This window comes from Vigna unguiculata, chromosome 10, assembly GCF_037176805.1.
Source record: "Vigna unguiculata cultivar grain cowpea cultivar isolate G323 ecotype 2 chromosome 10, ASM3717680v1, whole genome shotgun sequence".
NCBI classification, from domain to species: Eukaryota; Viridiplantae; Streptophyta; class Magnoliopsida; order Fabales; family Fabaceae; genus Vigna; species Vigna unguiculata.
This window is the reverse complement of record NC_140801.1, coordinates 36420156-36441432: the sequence shown is the minus strand read 5'-3', so window position 1 is coordinate 36441432 and position 21277 is coordinate 36420156. Positions and strand designations below refer to the sequence as shown.

General features: G+C 33.8%; 1 protein-coding gene across 1 annotated transcript; it reads right to left on the bottom strand.

Annotated features, from left to right (window-relative positions):
- Positions 1–18780: 18780 nt before the first annotated feature.
- On the bottom strand, positions 18781–20400 carry LOC146882476 (uncharacterized). Its single transcript, XM_085667420.1, has 6 exons — positions 20326–20400; positions 19919–20265; positions 19698–19822; positions 19429–19592; positions 19189–19377; positions 18781–19065 (listed from the first exon to the last, which is right to left on the bottom strand). The coding sequence occupies exons 1-6, from the start codon at positions 20398–20400 to the stop codon at positions 18781–18783; spliced, it is 1185 nt and encodes a 394-aa protein (XP_085523546.1).
- Between the last annotated feature and the right edge of the window lie 877 nt (positions 20401–21277).

Here is a 21277-nt window from a genome sequence, read left to right as displayed (position 1 = left end):
TTTAGCCGTAGTAGTTTTGAACCAGGTTTTTGAGAAGCCTTAGCTTGGCAAGTTGTTAGGCCCCCTTCTTATACTTTTGGATGACTGTACTAAACGCTTATACAGTATATATATATATATATATATATATATATATATATATATATATATATATATATATATATATATATATATATATATATATATATATATATATATACATCTGCTAACTCAACTATCTGCTATGCCTGATCATGAGCTAATGTTTTGTTTGATAGTGTGAAAGACTATTAAATGGGATGTTACATATTGGACACTAAAATTTGTCACTATTTAAAAGTTTTTTTGTAATGACTTAATACAAAGCAAAAAAAAAAAAAAAAACTAAATGTTTACATCAATATTGGTCCATGTGAATAAAAGTTTGGCCTGATGACTCTAGTTAAGGCTCAATTCCTTTTTGTCTGACCATTAGCAATTGATCCAGGAGTTTGCTATTATTGATCTCTAAAGAAAAAACAAAAGTGATACAAAATTTCAAGACCTTAAGGAAAACTATCTTTTATATATATATATATATATATATATATATATATATATATATATATATATATATATATATATATATATATATATATATATATATATATATATATCTTTTTTTTTCTTGTATTCTTGATAATTAGAAAACAAACCTGAATTCTCAACCATGACGAAAAGAACTATAATATAACCTTTCAAAGTAAAAAATATCCTTTTAGTAATCTTTTTCGTTTTTCGGTACTAAGATATCACACTAAACAAATAATTTGTGTATTTTGTGTACTTAATTTATTTATAAAAAAAAAGACTATTTTATGATATTTTTGTTTTTTACTCATTATAAAGTAAAATTACCCCTTCTATTATCACATTAAAAGTTTCATTCTCATACTTTTCATATTCTTAATGTATAATTATCCACGTATAAAGATAAATATTGGACTAACATTTATACATTCCCAAATTTAGAAATGTCTTAAAAACTAATGAACATTAAAAAAGACAAGCGAGGGTTGAGAATTTACACAACTTAACAAATCCGACATGAATTCGCTCTTAGAAAATCTTGAAACACTTTCATTAATGCATATTTTGATCTCTAAATTCTACCACTCATGTAAACTTTTGATTTCTTATATACTTGTCAATGTCAAAGTTCGATATTCGCTTTCGCATCCTTCAATCTAACGTCACTATGTTCATTTCCTATAGTATAACTCCACCTTCATCTCTTAAGTTTTTAACCCTCAAATACTGATACTCGTTAAAAAAAGAATGCTTAATCCATAACTTTTACTACCCGTAATACTTAATAAATATGTTAATTTGGTTATGCTAATATTTTGGTGTTTTTTATTAATCAAAGGAACCAATCATAATAGCGATCAATTTTGTAAGGAAAAAAATTATTTAATTTTTACAAATTTATTTACTAGCATTGTTTTGAATTAAATAAAATCTTCAAAATTTTACCTCAAATAAAAATAAGACGAATTTTAAAAATATAAAATAATCTATAATTCAATTTTGTAAAATTGAATTAAACATAAAATTTACTTTTTAAATGATATCAAAGTCAAAGTCTAATAAAATTTGTTTTTTAATCCTAAAGTTTACCTATTAATATCTAGTCTTATTTCAAATATATTTATCTCAATTTGTAATAGATATATTGAAAATTCATATCAACTAGATACAAAACATATTTACCGGCCACAAATCTTATCTTAGAAGTTAGTATTATAAGATTCAAATAGACTTAAAGTCTCCTTAAAAAATAAAAACAAATTTTATTTTAAAACTAAACTAATTACAGATAAAACATCTAATAAATTAGGAAAATGATAGAATGACTACCCATTTTTACTACTTCCTTACTCCCTTACGTGGAAAATGGTTTTTAATTTTTTTTTTACTTTCAAAAGAGCCACTTTTTAATTTCTTTTTTTACTTTCAAAAGAGCCACTGGCACGTGAGTGAATGAAGGTTACAGAAAGTTAACCTAACATACCATTAGCTTTATCATTTTGATGTCACAGTGAAAAAAGAAGTGGTGCCATTAACTTACCATTTTGCCGTCACCGTGAAAAAAAATCCTCGCAGAACCTTGCATATCATTCACACCGGTGCCAAAATACTTCATTCTTCTCCACCGTGCCTGCGAAATTCACTGTGCCAATCGTCTCATATGCACACATTTTTATTCACCTAATCCACAGTCATTGCTAAAACCGTATTGTATATGATATTTCTGCACAGAATATCTAGTGACCACAGAATTAATAACTGATGACCTTCCTTGAACTTTTTACACAATTTTTTCACCCCTGATATGTTGTTAGGAAGTCCACAACTACAACCTTCTTAGGGTCCTAGAATACATCGATGACATTTATAAAAGGTATATTTACTGGTTAAAGATTTTTGTGAGGAATAATTAGCCCACAAGTAATTGATCAAACACATCATAACAATGACTGTATTAACTGGTGACCCGTGATATATTACTTGGTGACCTGACCATAACATTTTGGACAAAAATATCAATTAGGGTCTGGTGTTTGGGTACTCAATTTTCCCCACTAACAATCACAACCATGACCCTAAAAGCATGTTTGCAAGATATGTTGAACCTACTAAATATTGCTGCGAGATAATTGGTCCACAAAATCCACCACACATATAAATTAAGTCTGGATGAAATATTTGGTTACCACGAAATTAATAATTGTTGACTTTCCTTGAACTTTTTGCACAACTTATTCACCCATGCCATGTTGTAAGGATGTCAAGGGTGAATAAGTTGTGCAAAAAGTTCTAGGAATGTTAACAATTATTAATTTCGTGGTCACCAGATATTTCATCCAAACTTAATTTATATGTGTGGTGGATTTTGTGGACCAATTATCTCGCAGCAATATTTATTAGGTTCAACATACCTTGTACACATGTTTTGAGGGTCATATTTGTCACTGTTAGTGGGGAACAAGTTGAGTACCCAAACACTAGACCCTAGTTAATATTTTTGTGCAAAAACGTTATGGGCATGTCACTAGGTAATATATCAGGGTCACCAGTTAATGCAATCACTGTTATGATGTTTGTGATCAAGCACTTGTGGGCTAATTATTCTTCACCAATCACTTTTAGGAGTAAATATACCTTTTATAAATTTCATTGAGGTATTCCAGAACAATGTGAAGGTTTTAGTTGTGGACATCCTTACAACATAGCAGAGGTGAATAAGTTGTGCAAAAAGTTCAAGGAAGGTCACCAATCATTAATTCTGTGGTCACCAGATATTTATCCAGAGTTAATTTATATGTGTGGTGGATTTTGTGGAACAATTATGTCGCAGCAATATTTAGTAGGTTCAACATACCTTGCAAATATGCTTTCAGGGTCATGGTTGTGATTGTTAGTGGGGAAAAATTGAGTACCCAAACACTAGACCTAATTGATATTTTTGTGCAAAAAGTTATGGTCAGGTCACCAGGTAATATATCACGGGTCACCAGTTAATACAATCATTGTTATGATGTGTTTGATCAAGTACTTGTGGGCTAATTATTCCGCAAAAAAATCTTTAACCAGTAAATATACCTTTTATAAATGCCATCGATGTATTCTAGGACCCTAAGAAGGTTGTAGTTGTGGACTTCCTAACAACATATCAAGGGTGAAAAAATTGTGTAAAAAGTTCAAGGAAGGTCACCAGTTATTAATTTTGTGGTCACCAGATATTTTGTGCAGAAATATCATATACAGTACGGTTTTAACAGTGACTGTGGATTAGGTGAATAAAAATGTGTGCATATGAGACGATTGGCACAGTGAATTTCGCAAGCACAGAGGAGAAGAATGAAATATTTTGGCACCGGTGTGAATGGTATGCAAGGTTCTGTGAGGATTTTATTTTAAAGCTAATAGTAGGTTAGGTTAACTTTCTGTAACCTTCATTTACTCACGTGTCGGTGGCTCTTTTGAAAGTAAAAAAAAAAATTAAAAACCATTTTCCACGTAAGGGAGTAAGAAAGTAGTAAAAATGGGTAGTCATTCTATCATTTTCCAATAAATTACTTTCTTTTCTTCCAAAATATCCTCATATTTCATTTGCATTCCTATACAAAATATTTGCCATTAACACTGATATCCCATACAAACGATCCCATATATGCTAAATATTTTGCCTCAATACTTGATATACACAAAAAAAAGTGGAGTTGTGCATAACTTGCATCTTCTAGCCATGTGTTGATTGCAGTATCTGCCCCAGAAGAATCCTCTGCCTAAACATCCAATTTCAACCCTTCATTCTGATTTAGGTGACTACGAACTCTCTTCATGAACATGAACACAGCAATGACAGAAAGAAAGAAGCTGAAAAGAAGAACAAAAACCAGGAACAAGATCTCACCATGGCGTGCGAATTTGGGGTCACTCAAGAAGAGTAACTCATCATTTTGAGCATCGTTACTTGGTACTATAGAAGGTGAGAGAGGTAAAGGTTCAGAGGCCATGATGAAACTTCTGCTATATTGTTCTCTTGTTTCGTTTATCATGTGCAAGGGAATTAAGGGTAAAGGTTCATCAGAAACTGAAGGGTGTTCAATTTTATTACGTAGTTTTGGTCTTGTCTGTATTATTGAAACTGACGAGGGAAAGAGAGGGTTGAAAAATGTGACAAAATGGTTGGATGCAGCCAAATTGTTATCTAAGAACATATGGTCCCAAAATTATAGTGCGTGTCCTTGCTTTTGTGTGTGCCGTTCATCATGGAGATAACTCATGAAGCATCTTGTCAATGATTCGTATGTTGGATCAGTAACATGTTCTGTCAGATATTTTAAGGTATTTCGTCATCATTAGATGAAGAATAATAATAAACTATCTATCTCAAAATTATACATTACAGACTTGAAACATTTTTCCAATTAGTTTGTCATTTTGGCATCCTTACTATATTGATAGATTTATAATTCTTTAAAAGCTATTTATACATTATTTGGGAGAAAGGACCATATCTATTAATGATTTGCAGTTGAATGAAACTTTCCTGTTGCTTTTCTGTTTGTCCAATAGTTAGATGTATTTCAGTAAATAAATTTAGAAATAAATATATTTTTCATCTTAAAACTATTTTGTAAAAATTATATTTTATCTATCAATTAATTAACATATATATATATATATATATATATTTATGTCTTATAAAATTTATGTAAAATTATATTATAATTTATTGTAAAATTTGTTTGTTATATAAAAACATTTTACTTATATTACTATTTTCTTAAAAAATATTTTTATAAAATATAAAAACAAAATATAAAATTCAATTTAAAAACATAATTTACCAGTAAATTTATCACAGTGCTATTTAGTTTTATTTTTTTATTTTGCTTTATCTTGAAAAAAATTCACAAAATGGATGGTGAGAGACAAGTTGGTCCTTTGCAATCTGACACGTCCCATTGTTAATTAAATGGATTGGATCTTATAGAACATGTTCAAGGTTACTTACCTTATAGAACATTATCAAAGTTCATCGTCCAGTTTAAATTCAAAATTTATTATCCTTGCCATTACCAAATTTTAACATCATCGCTCTTGTTTACCTTTATATAACAAAATCACCTTTCATTTTTTAAAATAAATAACTCACGAAGACGTTTTTTTAATTTGATAACATTTGTATTTTACTCATTCTTATGTATAAGTTCATTTTTTATTCTTAATAAATTTTACATTCGTTTTTCTTCATTTTATGATCAGAAAAAAGTAATTCAATTTAAATTATTCATTAATTTTAGTTTATAGTAGTTAGATAATTAAAGAAGGTACGAAGAACTTAAAACATGTGTCTAAGGTCTATAATGGATCAAAACCTTTTCATTAGTTTAATCCAAAAATAAAATATGTTTGAATGAAAATATGTTAATCATTTAAGGATAAATATTTTTTTGAGAACAACAAACAAGGATATTTTTCTTTTCTTTTTTTCAAATAAGAAAAAAAGAAACAATTTTATAAAAATAATTTTAATTTTTTAAACTAATTTTTAATTTTGTAAATTGATATATTAATTAGTTATTATAGTAATTAATTCTTTTTGTTTTATAATTGAATACTAATTAAAAAATTTCTTTTAATGATTCCTTACGTATTAATGTTAATTCTTTTTTTTTTCTTTTATAAACACATAACATTCAGTATATATGGAGCATGTGTTTAATTATTTTAATTATAAAGTTTAAACAAAATTAATAAAATTAAAATTTTTATATTATAATTAATGAATAGATTTAAAGCACTTTTAACCCTTTTATAAAAATTATAATTTATTTATTTTATTATATTAATAAAAATATTTATCAAACAATTATTTACTCATCATTTTTATTCTTGGGCACGTGATGTTTGGTTTATTTATTGATTAATTTTAAAAGCAAGATATATTATTATAAATGATTATTTATTATGCATTGAAAATATGCTGGGTCATTGAATTTGTTTTCAACCGTTTATTAGAAAATAAAGGAGAATGTTAATATCTATCCTTAGGACATAGACTAAAATAGGTATAATGAATAATTTTTAATTTTATCATTTTTATATTGAAATAATTAACTATATTAATTAAAATAATATAAATTTAAATGACAAATTTTATAAAGATAAATGTGTCTTTTAGAATTTTTAAATAATATCTGGGACACAAAATAAATACTTTGAAATTTTTAAGATTTTTATTAAAATGCAAGAAAAAATATCTCTATGATACTAGAATAATTTTTGGGAAGAAGTTTGAAAGGTACAATATTTAAATTTTGCAAAAAAAAAAAGAAGAAAACATTTCTTTGAAATTTATAATCTTTTTCAAATTTTTCTGTGATAAAAATATTATACTTTTATGTGAAATTTTTGTCCTTTCGTCATAATATTTTTTATCATTTCTTTAAATTAATTTTCTTTTTCTACATTTAATTATATTTCATTTTTAGCAATATTAAAATATATTTATTTTATTATTTAATAATCTTTTACAAATTCTTTTGTGATGAAAATATTACACTTTCATGTGATTTTTTTTTTCCTTTCTTCATAATATCTTTTATCACTCCTTCAAATTAATTTTTTAGTTTAATTATATTTTAATTTTTAACAATTTTAAAATATAATTATTTTATTATTTAATTATTTTTTAACTTTTTTATATGTATATCAAATAAATTATTAATTAGAGTTGTATATCATTTGTAGATATTTTCATATTAGGTCAAAATTTATTTTATATTACCGTTAACTATGATTTTTGTAAAATTTCATACATATTAGAATACCGGTTAACCGGACGCAGAAGTTAAATCTATTTTGTAGTTTTGTAAGAATTGTATTACAGAAAAGTTTACTTTCACTGAAACCATGAATTTAGAAAAATGATTGTGTTATTGAATGCTTCCTTCAAAACGAAAAAAGCAACAAAGGGAAAAACGAAAAACAAGAAAAAATGATTGATCATTGGTGGTGATAATTGGTTGCATCTAGAATTATTATTAACGACCAAAAACAGAAGCCACGAGAATCCGAAGCCACGAGAATCCTAAGTTACATTTGTACCATAACAATGACAAGAATTTTGGCCATAACGTGATTTGTCGTGATTAAGAACCCTATCCTACTATTAACTACGCCTAACAAAGGTATGTGTTGAAAAATGGTTGGTTGGTCCATTCTCAATCACGTGTTTCATATTAATCTTATCCCAAACCTAAAGTAAAGTTTCCATCTATCAAGCGATGCATAAAACTTAATATCTAATTGATCGAACTTACTTTTTCTTTTCAAATCGTCATCACCAACGTTTTTTATTGTGTGCAATAGGTTCAAAGGTGAAATGAAATGTTGACCATATGGCAGAAAATAATATTTGTGCCAATCCGCATAGGTTTAATCCATCTAGGTCTGTCATGTATTTGATCGTAAAATGTGGGTTGAGTTGGTGTGTTCGGCTTTGAAAATGTGGGCTAAATATCTTCGCCCATCCTATATAGATATTGGGTCGCAGGTTCGCGAACTAGCCTGTATCTTTTTCTAAACAAATTCTTATGTTAAAACTTTCAATGTTTAATAAATTGAAAAACTTTAATAAGTTCACAAAATTAAGTAAAGACTGTAGGAGTTGAATGATAAATTAATAATGCAACATTTTTATCATATTTATATTCCTACTTTAATATAAACGATGTATTTTTCAAATTTTACCACATTAAAAAAATACATAACACTAGTCTTTTCAGCCATACAAAAATTTAGAACGTTCATGCAGAAGTCCAGAAGGAAAGTAACCAATATACACAAGTACAGAGTTTTTTTTTATTATTTTTTTATGCGGGCCGCAAGTCAACTTGCGCTGACTACAAATTATGGGGGTTGTGCTTTTGTGGGTTAACGAACTCAATATCTTGACCCGTCCCTCGCTTTTTTGGCGAGCCCACTAATACAAAATGATCTTTTTACATTAGTTTATTAAAAACGATGTAACAAAACAAGCGGTGGCAATTTTGTCATTAAAAACATATATTACATTAGTTGATATTAGAACTGATATAGTAATTGATTAAAAATTCCAAAAGACTTTCCCTCACCAACATAACCCTCACTTCTTTCTTCATTTCAACTTTTTTCTCTCATTTTCGAAGTTACGAATCCTCTCCCGTAACTTCCTTCCTTCCTGTTCATCTTTACATTTTTTTTCTATCAAAGCTTTGTTTAACACAGTTAGCCTTCCCCTCATTGTTGTTTCTCATGCCGATGGTGGTCTAGTCGTTGCCAGTTGTACTGCACTCGTTACTGGTTTTGTTCCACTTTGTGTCGATGGTGCTCCACGTTATTAGATCTTTGTCACTGGAGGTGCAAGATCTACTTCACTCGACGTTATTGTTGTTTGATTGTCTTGTGCTAAAGAACACCCATTTGTAAGTGCTTAATTATGAATTAATGTTCAAATTTTTTTATTATATTGATCTTGGTTGAAGTTGAAATATTTGGTTATATTGGTCTTGCCTCAAAGGTAGATTGGTTTGTTAAAATGGACATTGCATATGCTTCCAAAAAATATTGCTAGCACGAGTAGTTAATGCATATATGTATTTTTTTCTCTAATACAATATGTTACACCGATTGTTGTAGAACTGATGTAAGAAATGTTAAACTTATTACATTGTTATTATCTACATCGATTTTGAATCCGATGTAATAGGAGGTAAATAACTTATGTAAAATGTGTTTTTTGTACTAGTGGCCTACGGGCTGACCCGCCAGGCCAAGCACAAATTGTCACCCCTACAAAATCATGGTGTTTATAATAAGGACAATTCTTTACATAGAAAAATAACCAATAAAGATATTTGTATATAAAATTTTATTTTTAATATATAAATATAAATATATATTAACAAAAAAATTATTCTAAATTCAAATAGTAGGTATTATGACAATTTCCAAAAAACAATGTCTTATAATTTTTATCTTATCAATTTCTATGGTATTTTCTATAGTTTAGCTATGAAAAATATATTTGAATTTTTCCTTAGTTGTCTTTTAGCGCTCAACCTCAATCCTAGAGCTTAGTTCCACAACTTTTATATTCTTGCAAAGAGTGTTGCATTTCAATATGAAAAATGTTAAATTCATTATAAACTAATTCTCCATACAACATTTTTCATTCTAAGTTAAAAGGCGTTGGTTTACTCAAAGATATATCAAATACATGCAATCTTAGTGGAAAAAATGTAACAAATTAAGTAATTTAGGCACTTATCAACTCCCTGTAACGTCCTAGCCGGAAATTACTTATTTAAAATAACAAAACAAAATAATATATGTAAAAGCTCATTTATTAATAACTTCTTTTCCCAAAATGCGGGAAAATTTAAGTAAAAAAAAACCAAGTCAACGCGGCGTTCAATGTTTACAAACATAAATTGGTTCTCCAAAACCATTACAAATAGTTCATAAATAAAGCTGGTAAAAACCCCATGACTGATCCCCATTCCGTCTCTACGCATATGCATGTTCACCTGCATCAACATCTGTTCCCATGTAACAAGTTACATGATCATCGCCAAACACACACAGATAGGGTGAGCTCATTTAAATAAACCAAACAAAATATAACAATAAATATAACATCTCCAAAATTTATAACATGTGTTAGCATTCCCCTTTTTCTTAACTCCTCAACTTTCAACAATTTCATTAGATGTCTATTATTTCTATACCCTTTAGGTGAGATCAATGATCGATCTTTACTGCATGAGTGTCTACTCGCCCCTCCGACTACAGGCACCCACTTGATAGTCCACACGTGGCAATAACTTTGCCACGACCTCTCACCGCGACACCAAATGGAGTTCCCCAAAATGAACATAAGTCCATAGTTGTTCCCAGACTACCAAAACTCTATCAGATGCAATAAAGAGGGCAATCATCCGAAACCTCGCCGTACGAGCCACGATCTCGCACACTCCACTGGACTTCCTAAACCACCAGGCTACAACCTAGAGTGGCCATGTGTTACCCCATTACAAGATGCACTTGTAATTGGGCCCCCGACCAAAGCATCTGCACCAAAATCGCCTGGCGCGCATCTCATGCCGCTAGGCGAAATTTGGTTCCAGACTGCCTGGCGGGCATCTCGCACCGCCAAGCGCCAAGCGCCAAACAGGAGCCTCGCTGTTCCGTCACCGCTTGGTGCACCCATCTCGCGCCGCCAGGCGCCAAACACCTTCCAGGCGTTCTGCTTCACCATTCCGTCTAGCGAAACCAACCCTACCGCCATGTGCCCCGCGCACACAGTGACCACAGCCACTGTTTTGAGACCCTACCGCCTGGCGGCGAGTCGCCAGGCGCCATACCAGTAGCATAATGCTACTAGTTTTTGGCTATTTCATCAGGTCTTAAGAGACCCGAAACATACCATCCATCATTCTTATAATCAATCATAATATTCTAGACATAACACTAAAACCAAAAGTCAATATATACAAATAACTCATGCCCAATCAAGTATTAACATGTCCAATTTGTTCTCCTTTATTTACTAATCGAAACATGCCTCAAAATTTCCAATATTGTACATACACCCTAAAACAACACAAACAACAAAGCATACAAGCTAAACCACCTTATAGATATCAATCTCATTTATCCAGGCATGTTCATAAAACTAAATTACACTCCACACACTGCACTTGGCATTTTTATCAATTATTAGCATACTATTTACTTAACCATAATGGCACATTCTACTTCACACTCCTCATATTACCAATTAACCATCACAAAATCATTTAATCAGTAATACGTGATATCCTCATTCGTGTTTCCAAACAAATACAGTCTCTATCATGTTCAACATACAACCTTATTTAGTTTAATGCATATTCCCCCATTCTCACCTATTTGTGCACAACTCACTTCAGATATTTTAGCACCCATGGTTCATCATCTCACTTGTAAGATTTTATTCTCACACTTTAGGATCAATTTTTACATACCATAATTTCAATTAATTCCATTGAAGAACCTAACGCGAGGTAAATCAACATCTCTGCCTGCACCTACAATGTCACCTGGCGGTAATCTAGGTGCCGCTAGGCGGTGCACAACAATTTTGGGTTTTGCCCCAGATTGCTCTCGCACCAGTCGTGACCCAAACATCCCAATCACAACACACACCATCATATTGACATAAATTCTAGTGCACACATAATACAAGGATCATACAGTATTCATATAAATATTTCTTCTATACCACAACTCACCCATAGTTTACCAATTCAGTACTTATTCATCACCAACCTCCGCAGGAACCCTAAATCCCGATTTCATACAAGAACCCATGAAATTCCACTAATTAAATAATTAGAGATCAGTCACATTAGACCAAACATACACATACAATAACAATCCAATTCGAACATAACCACGCCACTAACAAACCAACCAAGCGAAGAAAAACAACAACAACTAATAAATTGCCTGGCGGGTCTCTTCCAATCGCCAGGCGGATCATCTAAAAACCCAGAAAATTGGGTGCAAACACATGTGTCGCTTGACGGCAGTTCATGTACCGCTAGGCGGTTCCAATTCGATACGATCCATTCGTTCGTGGAGCTATTTACTCGATCGCAGACATTTCTGGAACACCTCTAACAGAGGGACAAATAGTCCATTTTGAAAAAACTTATTGTCAACCTCTTTCAGATATGAATATACCTGATTCAGAAGGGAAGAACTTGTATCAGTATCTCAATTTCAATTCAAACATGGGTTGGATTCACACTCCATGTTCTGAGAAATATTTACCATCCGAAAAAAGGAAAAAACGGAGTTCTTGTCTACAAAAATGCCTTGAGAAAGGTCAGATGTATAGAATAGTAGAATTAAAACACGTAATAGGAACTCCTCTAACCTGGATTTCCTTGTCAAATTTATCAAATCAAGTGCACTGCCAATTTAACCAATGCATGTTTCTTGATAATTTCTATAAATTTAGGGTTTTATACCTCCTTCTCACGCTCCCATACATATACATATACATATATATATATATATATATATATATATATATATATATATATATATATATATATATATATATATATATATATATAAACAATACCATTAAATAACACACAAACGAAATACATAGGACTTGAACCCAAGTCCTTTCACACAATCAAAGCATACTTAACCATTTAAGCTAGTACTTGTCCACGTCATGACCGTTAGCATTTAATGTCATAAAGGTTTCCCTTACCTGCATGTATTTAAATTCTTATTTATTTAATTATTTAAAATTGGTGGGTCTTACACTCCCCACAAATTAACTCTTTGTTTTTCTCAAGCAAAGTATTTCAATCTTATACAAAATGGTTCAAAATAAATTTGCACCGATTATTTCAAGGACTAATGTCATGGTCTTTTATTAAATACTTTGGTAGTGCTCACAATACCAAATCGAGTCCTTTCAAAAGTAATCAAGACACAATTGTAATTTAGCTTCAGAGTTCAAGATTAACATAAATTTCTTTCATCATAAGTCTCATTCACATGTAAGAGATAACCTTAAGAGATAACCTTCCCAATTTGAGTGTTTCTTTTTAAGGAAATCTAACACGTTTTCGAACAATTTTGTATTTTGTTTCGAATTACTATGTACACGCAATCAACATGGACAATTAAGGTCTTTAAGGGCTTGTAATAGGGTTGGGTTGCAAAGAAAATTGGTTTTTCAAGAAAATTGGGTTTTCAAGATGAGCAAAACTCATTGATAAAAGAGATTTAAATAGTATGCATGTATCATGAGTTCTTCCCTTTCCAACCTTTTAAGCAATGTACCTATTTTCTTTCTCGGAATATTAACTTTTTCACCTAGTCTTTTTTATTGCATCAATATATTTTTATGCAACAATTCATTCCTCCCCTCAAAGATATATAAACTTTTCACTCAATCTTTTTGGCTTAAAAATTATATTTTTTTATGAAACATTTCATTCCCTTTTTCTCTATTTTTTGGACAAGGCAATAACGCCCTGACTTTTCTTTTCTTTTTCTTTCTGAAACAACTTCTCAAACTTTTGATATGTTTAAGAAGGTAGGATTTACAGATTTTTTAGGCTTTGGTTGTGTGTATACAAGGTTGAGGTTTAAAAAGAAGATATTCACTATGTTAAGATGGTTCTTTGGCTCTAGGATTTTAAATTTTTCACAATAAAATTTCCTTGATTCTTTCCATGCTTATCATGCTTAATAGAAATCAAAACTTAACAAAAAACTAGTGAAATTACTCACAAAAGTGTTTCACTCTTTACCATTTAGTATTTTGCTCTCTCTTCTCACTAGGTGGATCACTCTCTGTGTTACTTCTCAAATTGTGAACTATCTTACAGTGCATCTAATCTTTCAAGCATTAAGAGAAAACATTTTTCTTGACTTTGCGCTCTTCTAAGTAGAAACACTTAAAAAAGTTTTTTTTTTTCAATTTTTCTCATAGTACTTATTCCAACCAATTTCTGTAAATATTCAATGCATTCACAAAAAGATACTCACAAACTATCCAAAATGTTCATCTAAAAGACAAACTAGTATATATAGCAAATGTAAAAACATAAATTTAAAAATTAAATTTAAAAACATAAATTATAATGTACATAAAATAAAAAATGAACTCTATTTTTGGTGGTGGTGGCTTAAGTTTTCTCTTTCGTAAAGATCCTATTCTTGGATCACGTTGTCAAAAACTTTTCGTCTTCAAACCCAGAGGATTTTGTTTCTTCTTTTTCATGTCCACTTTCAAAATCATTTGATTATTTGGCTAACATCAATACTGGCAGGTTGTCTTCTTAGTTATTGTTGTGTTGGTTGTTGTATTTGTTTTTGTTGTGATGATCTTGCTTCACCTGCACTAGCCTCCCCTTGGAAGAAAGGATTGCCTCCAAGCCATGACACATGGTGTAGGAATTGAAGAAGCATCATGCATTGGAAAGGGTGTTATTGTGAGAGGTTGTAGAGGGCTTCTTGAATGGTAATATTTGCTTGATGAGAGGTAGTCATTGCTTCTTAAATGGCAATGCCTATTTATAGAGGTTGGGAAATGGCTTTTGTGATGATATTAGCCACATCCATCATGTAGCCTTCATTATGTAGTAGATCAATTAGGCCTTATCCACGGTTAAGCCAGAAACATGAAAATTGGGAGTCAAATTTGAGAACAAAAAAGTACACCATATTTGAGTGATGGTCCTTATGTTTCCACTCACCATGTGTTGGGCTGACGAGTTTTGCCTAGTTCAAAAGTTTTGTTAGTTACACATAGTTGTGTAGTTGCTTGTTCAGGAGTCACATCTTTCATCATGACTTGGAATTCATCTCTTTCTTCATCATTCATATTTATTGTGTGAATCTACAAATATTTTGTGACAATGTTCCTATCATAGTTTTCTTCCTCTTACCCAGGAAATTCTAACCTTATCATGGAACTTTAGTGGATAACATTGGCATAAAACTCTCTTACAATGAGTTCATTGTAAGTTGGAGCAGGGGCTGCTAGGACTTTCCAGTGTCTATTCTCAATCATAGTAGTAAATTTGTTACAAGATTAACAAGTGTACCAAATCATATAAGTAATAAAGTGGAAAGTCCAAGTATCGTTTCCCAAGAGACTTGTGAAACACTTGGAAACTCTTGCAATTTATAACTCAATTAGACAACAAATTTCACAAAAACAAAAATAAATTTTTTTTTTTTGTATTTTTATATTTTTATCAAACATATGGTGTGCAACAATATATGATTAAGACTTCACTAGGATTGAGTTTTATGATCCAATTCAAAGCGAAAACACCAAACAATATTCTTCTAATTCCTACTCTAGCATTCACACCTTATGTAACAAGCCGCAATATCTTAGAAACAAGTCTAAACTTGAAAAATAAAAACTCTAATGTCTTAACAATTTTTATTATAAGTTCGCATTAATGATGAAAATTCTGATGTTATAAATGACCAATGATGTACTTTATGTCTATATGTACATTCAATTAGTTGTCTACTATAGTCTAGGTTCTAATATCGTGTCAAATAATTAGAGACCCACAAATATGCAATCAATAATTATCATGTAGTTAAAATAAGAATAGAACATAAGAGTGATGGAAAAGAATTATATTGAATAGTGAAATTCACAAAGAGTTAATAATGATGAATAAGGGAGTTAGCTACTCCTAAACATTCTAAATACTAGAATAATGATGAAGATGAATGCCTCCAGCCTTCAGAATGTGCCTCTACCATCTTTCACTATTTCCCAAAAAAGGGTTTCTTTTCTGCCTGAATGGTTGTTCCTTTCACGTCTGCTAGGCCCCTTATTTATAGATTTCTCAAATTAGACTAGACCTACAACTTTGTACTTGATTTTGTATTGAAATATCTTGAATATCTTGAACATGTAACTTTTAATCTTTTGAAGCTCAATATCTTTGAGATATTCTTCAAATATTTTGTTTGGTAATTGAAGTAACCAACTTGGTGGATGATTTTGTTGATATTCTTTTAATATTCAGTACTCCTCTGATTTTGTTGATAATGTAACACCCCATTTAATTAATAAATATAATTAAAGGAAGCATCACACTGATTAATAAAAGAAAAGCGGCCCCAGAGTTTAAACCCTACTCCTTACAAGTAGCCAAGGAAGTTCAAACATAAAAGGCACACCAGGATGCCAAACAGGTACAAAGGTAAACAACAGTAGTTGATGATACAACCAAAAGCTAAAACAGAACATGGGTCGTGGCCCTAAAGGAAAGCCCAAATAAAAGAACTCCAGTCTGGATAAACTATGCAGCAGAATAATCTCTCCTCTATTGACCACGAATACCTCTCACATCTGCTCCTATCAATAAATTGATGATCATCGCAAAGGTAGAAGAACAACATACAAAGCAATCAAACAAACAAAGGGTACGCTAGAGCCAAAAAGATTTTCATCATGCAATCAAATATGCCTTCACAGTCCAATATACATATATCATCCAAGCAGGTTATGACCTCTCAATCAATACACTAAGACTCGACTCGACTCATCCGGATACATATAACTTGGTCAGATTTAGCGGATGCTTGCACTTGTGGTGGATACCTCTGCTCACCCCCCGAGCTGCTAAGCCCTGAGCTATGTGTTACAAGTGTTACAATGAATCAATCCCCTCACACAATGGGTTAGCCCTTAATGAGTTTAAGGCCTCCTGCTACTCTCACCACAAAAGTCAATCCGCTCTAAGTGAGACTAACTGACTCCTTAGAGTGTTAGGATGCAATCCTTACCTTGAACCTTACCAAGTTATATAGATGGGGCACCACCATGGACATCCATTAACAGGGGCCATGGAATTACGTCCCGACCACTGAAGCACGAGCCTAAAGATCTCTCCTAGAGATTCCAAGGAATTACGCACTAACACTGACCAATCATGCTCAATCAATCAAGAAGGATTTAAGATGCATATATGTATATATATTATACCAGCTCTTTATATTTCACCTGTTTCATTTTTCCAGTAGATCCATACCCATCCCTTATTCTCAACCCATAGTTGTGAAATTCCATTTCATGCCAATACCATGTCACTTTAGTACCAACCATCTCATTTGTTTCTCATGTCAAGATCATACAACCACATCAAACCAATTTGTAACCACAGCTTATCTCATGCATATCATTTCGCAGGCCTCATACAATTATATAGAGTACATCATAGATCAAACATTTCATTTAGCCAAAAGAAGAAAACAACACACCCCGCAGCGAATCTCGCTCAAGCCAGGAGCCCTCACTCAGGCGAGAGGAGTGCCCTTGCTTAGGCAGTGGACTCTCGCTTAGGCGAGATCGCGACAGGGGCACTGGGAGGCTTTCACATGACTCGCTTAGGCGAGCCCTTCTCGCTTGAGCAAGATGACTCCTCGCCCAAGGGTGAAGTTCCTCGCCTAGGCTAAAACAGGAGCAACACACCAAGGCTCTCACGCGTGCTCGCTTAGGTGAGCGTCTGTTGCCTGAGCGAGACAGTGCCTCGCTCAAAACAAGAGTTTTCGCCTGAGCGAGAGCTCGAGTGCAGCCCTGGCCTGTTTCTGCAAGTCTCGCCTAGGCGAGATAGACTCACTTAGGCGAGTGTATCAGACCTCGCCAATGTTCCTCCCTGTCACAGACATATTTTCACACCCAAGCAATAATGCCAACTATACCATACATCCATAGCAACATATAAGCTCGAAAATCACGAAACACAACCAAGACAACAACCATGTTAAACAGGCTGATACGAATTGAGCCACATCTTTCTTCATCCCCTGCCACCAGAAGGTTTCCTTGAGATCATGGTACATTTTAGTCATGCCAGGATGCAAGCTAAAATGACTCTTATGCCCCTCCTCAAGGATTAACCTTTTTACCTCAGCATCATTAGGTATACACACTCTGCCTTAGAACCATAGTATGCCATCATCACTCAAAGCAAAGTCTCTAGTCTCATCTGATCCAAGTTGTTCTCTGACTCTGTTCAGACTAACATCCAACAACTACCTCTCCCTAATTGAGCTCAAGAAGTCACTAGATATAGTCAGGGTACTACATCTAATGAACTCAAATCCCAATTCCACTTGCAGCTTCATATCCCTAAACTGCTCTAGCAGCTCCACTTCCTTAATCATTAGGTGTGCAGTATGCACCGTCTTCCTTCTCAAGGTATCTGCTACCACATTTGCCTTCTCCGAATGATATAGCAGTTCGAATTCATAGTCCTTTAGAACTTCCATCCACCTCCTCTGCCTCATGTTCAGTTCCTTCTGGTCAAACAGATACTTAAGACTTTTGTGGTCGCTGAACACACAGAAGTGAGCACCATAAAGGTAGTGCCTCTAGATCTTCAAAGCACAAACTATGGCTGCCAACTCTAGGTTATGAGTGAGGTAGTTACGCTCATACACCATAAGTTGTATTGAAGCATACGCTACCGCCTTCTTTTCTTGCATTAAAACACAACCAAGTCCCAAATGAGAGGTTTCACAATAAACCTCAAAAGGCTTTTCGACATTCAGGATCACGAGTATCGGAGCACTGGTCAATCTTCTCTTCAGCTCCTCGAAACTTTCCTCACACTTATCTGTCTAGGTGAAAGGTTGATCTTTCCGAGTGAGTTATGTTAGAGGCGCCATTATCTTGGAGAATCCCTCTATGAATCTCCTATAGTAGCCAGCTAGACCCACAAAACTCCTTATCTCTGTTGTGGACTTGGGACTTTCCCACTTTACCATTGCTTCAACTTTTGCTGGATCCACTGTTATACCTTGTGCAGATATCACATGGCCCAAAAATTGTACCTCGTCCATCCAGAACACGCACTTAGATAGCTTGGCATATAATTGCTTCTCCCTCAAGACACCGAACACTGACCTCAAGTGTTCTGCGTGTTCCTCCTGAGTCTTGGAATAGATAAGGATGTCGTCTATGAAGACTACGACAAACTTATCTAAGAAGGGCCTGAAAATCCGGTTCATGTAGTCCATGAACACCGTCGGAGCATTGGTCACACCAAAAGGCATAACCACATACTCGTAGTGGCCGTATCGGGATCTGAAGGCCATCTTCTGCACATCATCCGCCTTTACCAGAATCTGATGGTACCCTGACCGTAAAGCAATCTTCGAGAACACGGATGACCCATGCAACTGGTCCATCAAGTAATCAATTTTGGGAGCGGATATTTGTTCTTGATAGTCATCTTGTTTAGCAGCCTGTAGTCCACACACAGACGTGAACTACCATCCTTCTTCTTTACTAGCAACACTGGTGCTCCCCACGATGAAGTACTGGGTCAGATGAACTGCTTCTCTATCAACTCCTCTATTTGTTTCTTGAGTTCCACCAACTCTGTCGGAGCCATACGATACGGGGCCATCTGACATGTTAAACAAACTAATACGAATTGAGCCACATCTTTCTTCATCCCCTGCCACCAGACATGTTAAACAGGCTCAATTCGTATCAGCCTGTTTAACATCTTCTCCATCACTCTGGCCTTCTCCACCAGGGCGGCAAAATCCTTGATGGATACGGGTACTACCATCAAGCGGCAGTGTGTAGAAACGGTTAAGGTGCTTGAACTTCTCAGCATACTCTATTACGCATTTCCCTCCTTGAGTGAGTTGGAGGAATTCTATCTCCTTGGCATATCTCACACTGTCAAGGAAGTATTCCGAGAGGAACTTCCCCCGGAAGGCCTCCCAAGTCACAGGCTCTCCTCACTCCTCCATGATGGACTTCATGCTAATCCACCAGTGTTCAGCTTCTCCGGTGAGCATATAAACTGCAAAAGCCAACCTATTATCTTTCGGACACATCTTCGTGTCGAAGATTCTCTCCAGGTCCTTCAGCCACTGATCGACTATATCCGGACTAGTCTTCCCATTGAATTTCACTGGATGGTGCTTCAAGTAGTCCTCCAGGCTCCACTTCCTCACTGCAGGTCGTGACTCAGGACCAAAGGCAAGTGCAGCAATCCTGTTCTCCTCCAGCTGGTGGAGGGCCTCCATGTGCTGCCGGTGAGCAACCTTAGCAGCCACTCTTGCAGCCTCTATCTGTTGCATCACCAACTGTTGCTGCTCTAGCGACGCTGTCTGTCGCTACATAGATGCCTCGTGTTGCTACATCATAGTTGTACTTTGTTGAGTCATGGCAGCTACCATCGCCTCTATTGCCCTGGCGATATTGGGTACATCACCCTGAGAGGATTGCTGAGTCTTATGCGGAGGTGCCATAGTTCACTGGCACACAGAAAATCACTTGGTTAGGCTTGATAAGGCAAGAATTTAACTAAGAACACTCAGAAGACACAGAGAAAGCTAAGCGAACATCCAAGTCCACAGACCTAAGGAATGACCGCTTTGATACCAAAAATGTAACATCCCATTTAATTAATAATTATAATTAAAGGAAGCATCACGCTGATTAATAAAAGAAAAGCGGCCCCAAAGTTTAAACCTTACTCCTTAGAAGTAGCCAAGGAAGTTCAAACATAAAAGGCACACAACGATGCCAAACAGGTACAAAGGTAAACGACAATAGTTGATGATACACCCAAAAGCTAAAACAGAACATGGGTCGTGGCCCTAAAGGAAAGCCCAAATAAAAGAACTGCAGTCCGGGTAGACTATGCAGCAGAATCATCTCTCCTCTGTTGACCACGAGTACCTCTCACATCTGCTCCCATCAATAAATTGATGATCATCGCAATGGTAGAAGAACAACATACAAAGCAATCAAACAAACAAAGGGTAAGATAGAGCCAAAAAGATTTTCATCATGCAATTAAATATGCCTTCATAGTCCAATATACATATATCATCCAAGCATGTTATGACCTTTCAATCAATACACTAAGACTCGACTCGACTTGACTCATCCGGATACATATAACCTGCTCAAATTCAGCGGATGCTTGCACTTGTGGTGGATACCTCTGCTCACCCTCGAGCTGCTCACCCCCGAGCTATGTGTTACAATTGTTACAATGAATCAATTCTCTCACACACAAGGTTAGCCCTTAATTAGTTTCAGGCCTCCTGTAACTCTCACCACAGGAGTTAGTCCGCTCAAAGTGAGACTAACTAACTCCTTAGAGTGTCATGATGCAAT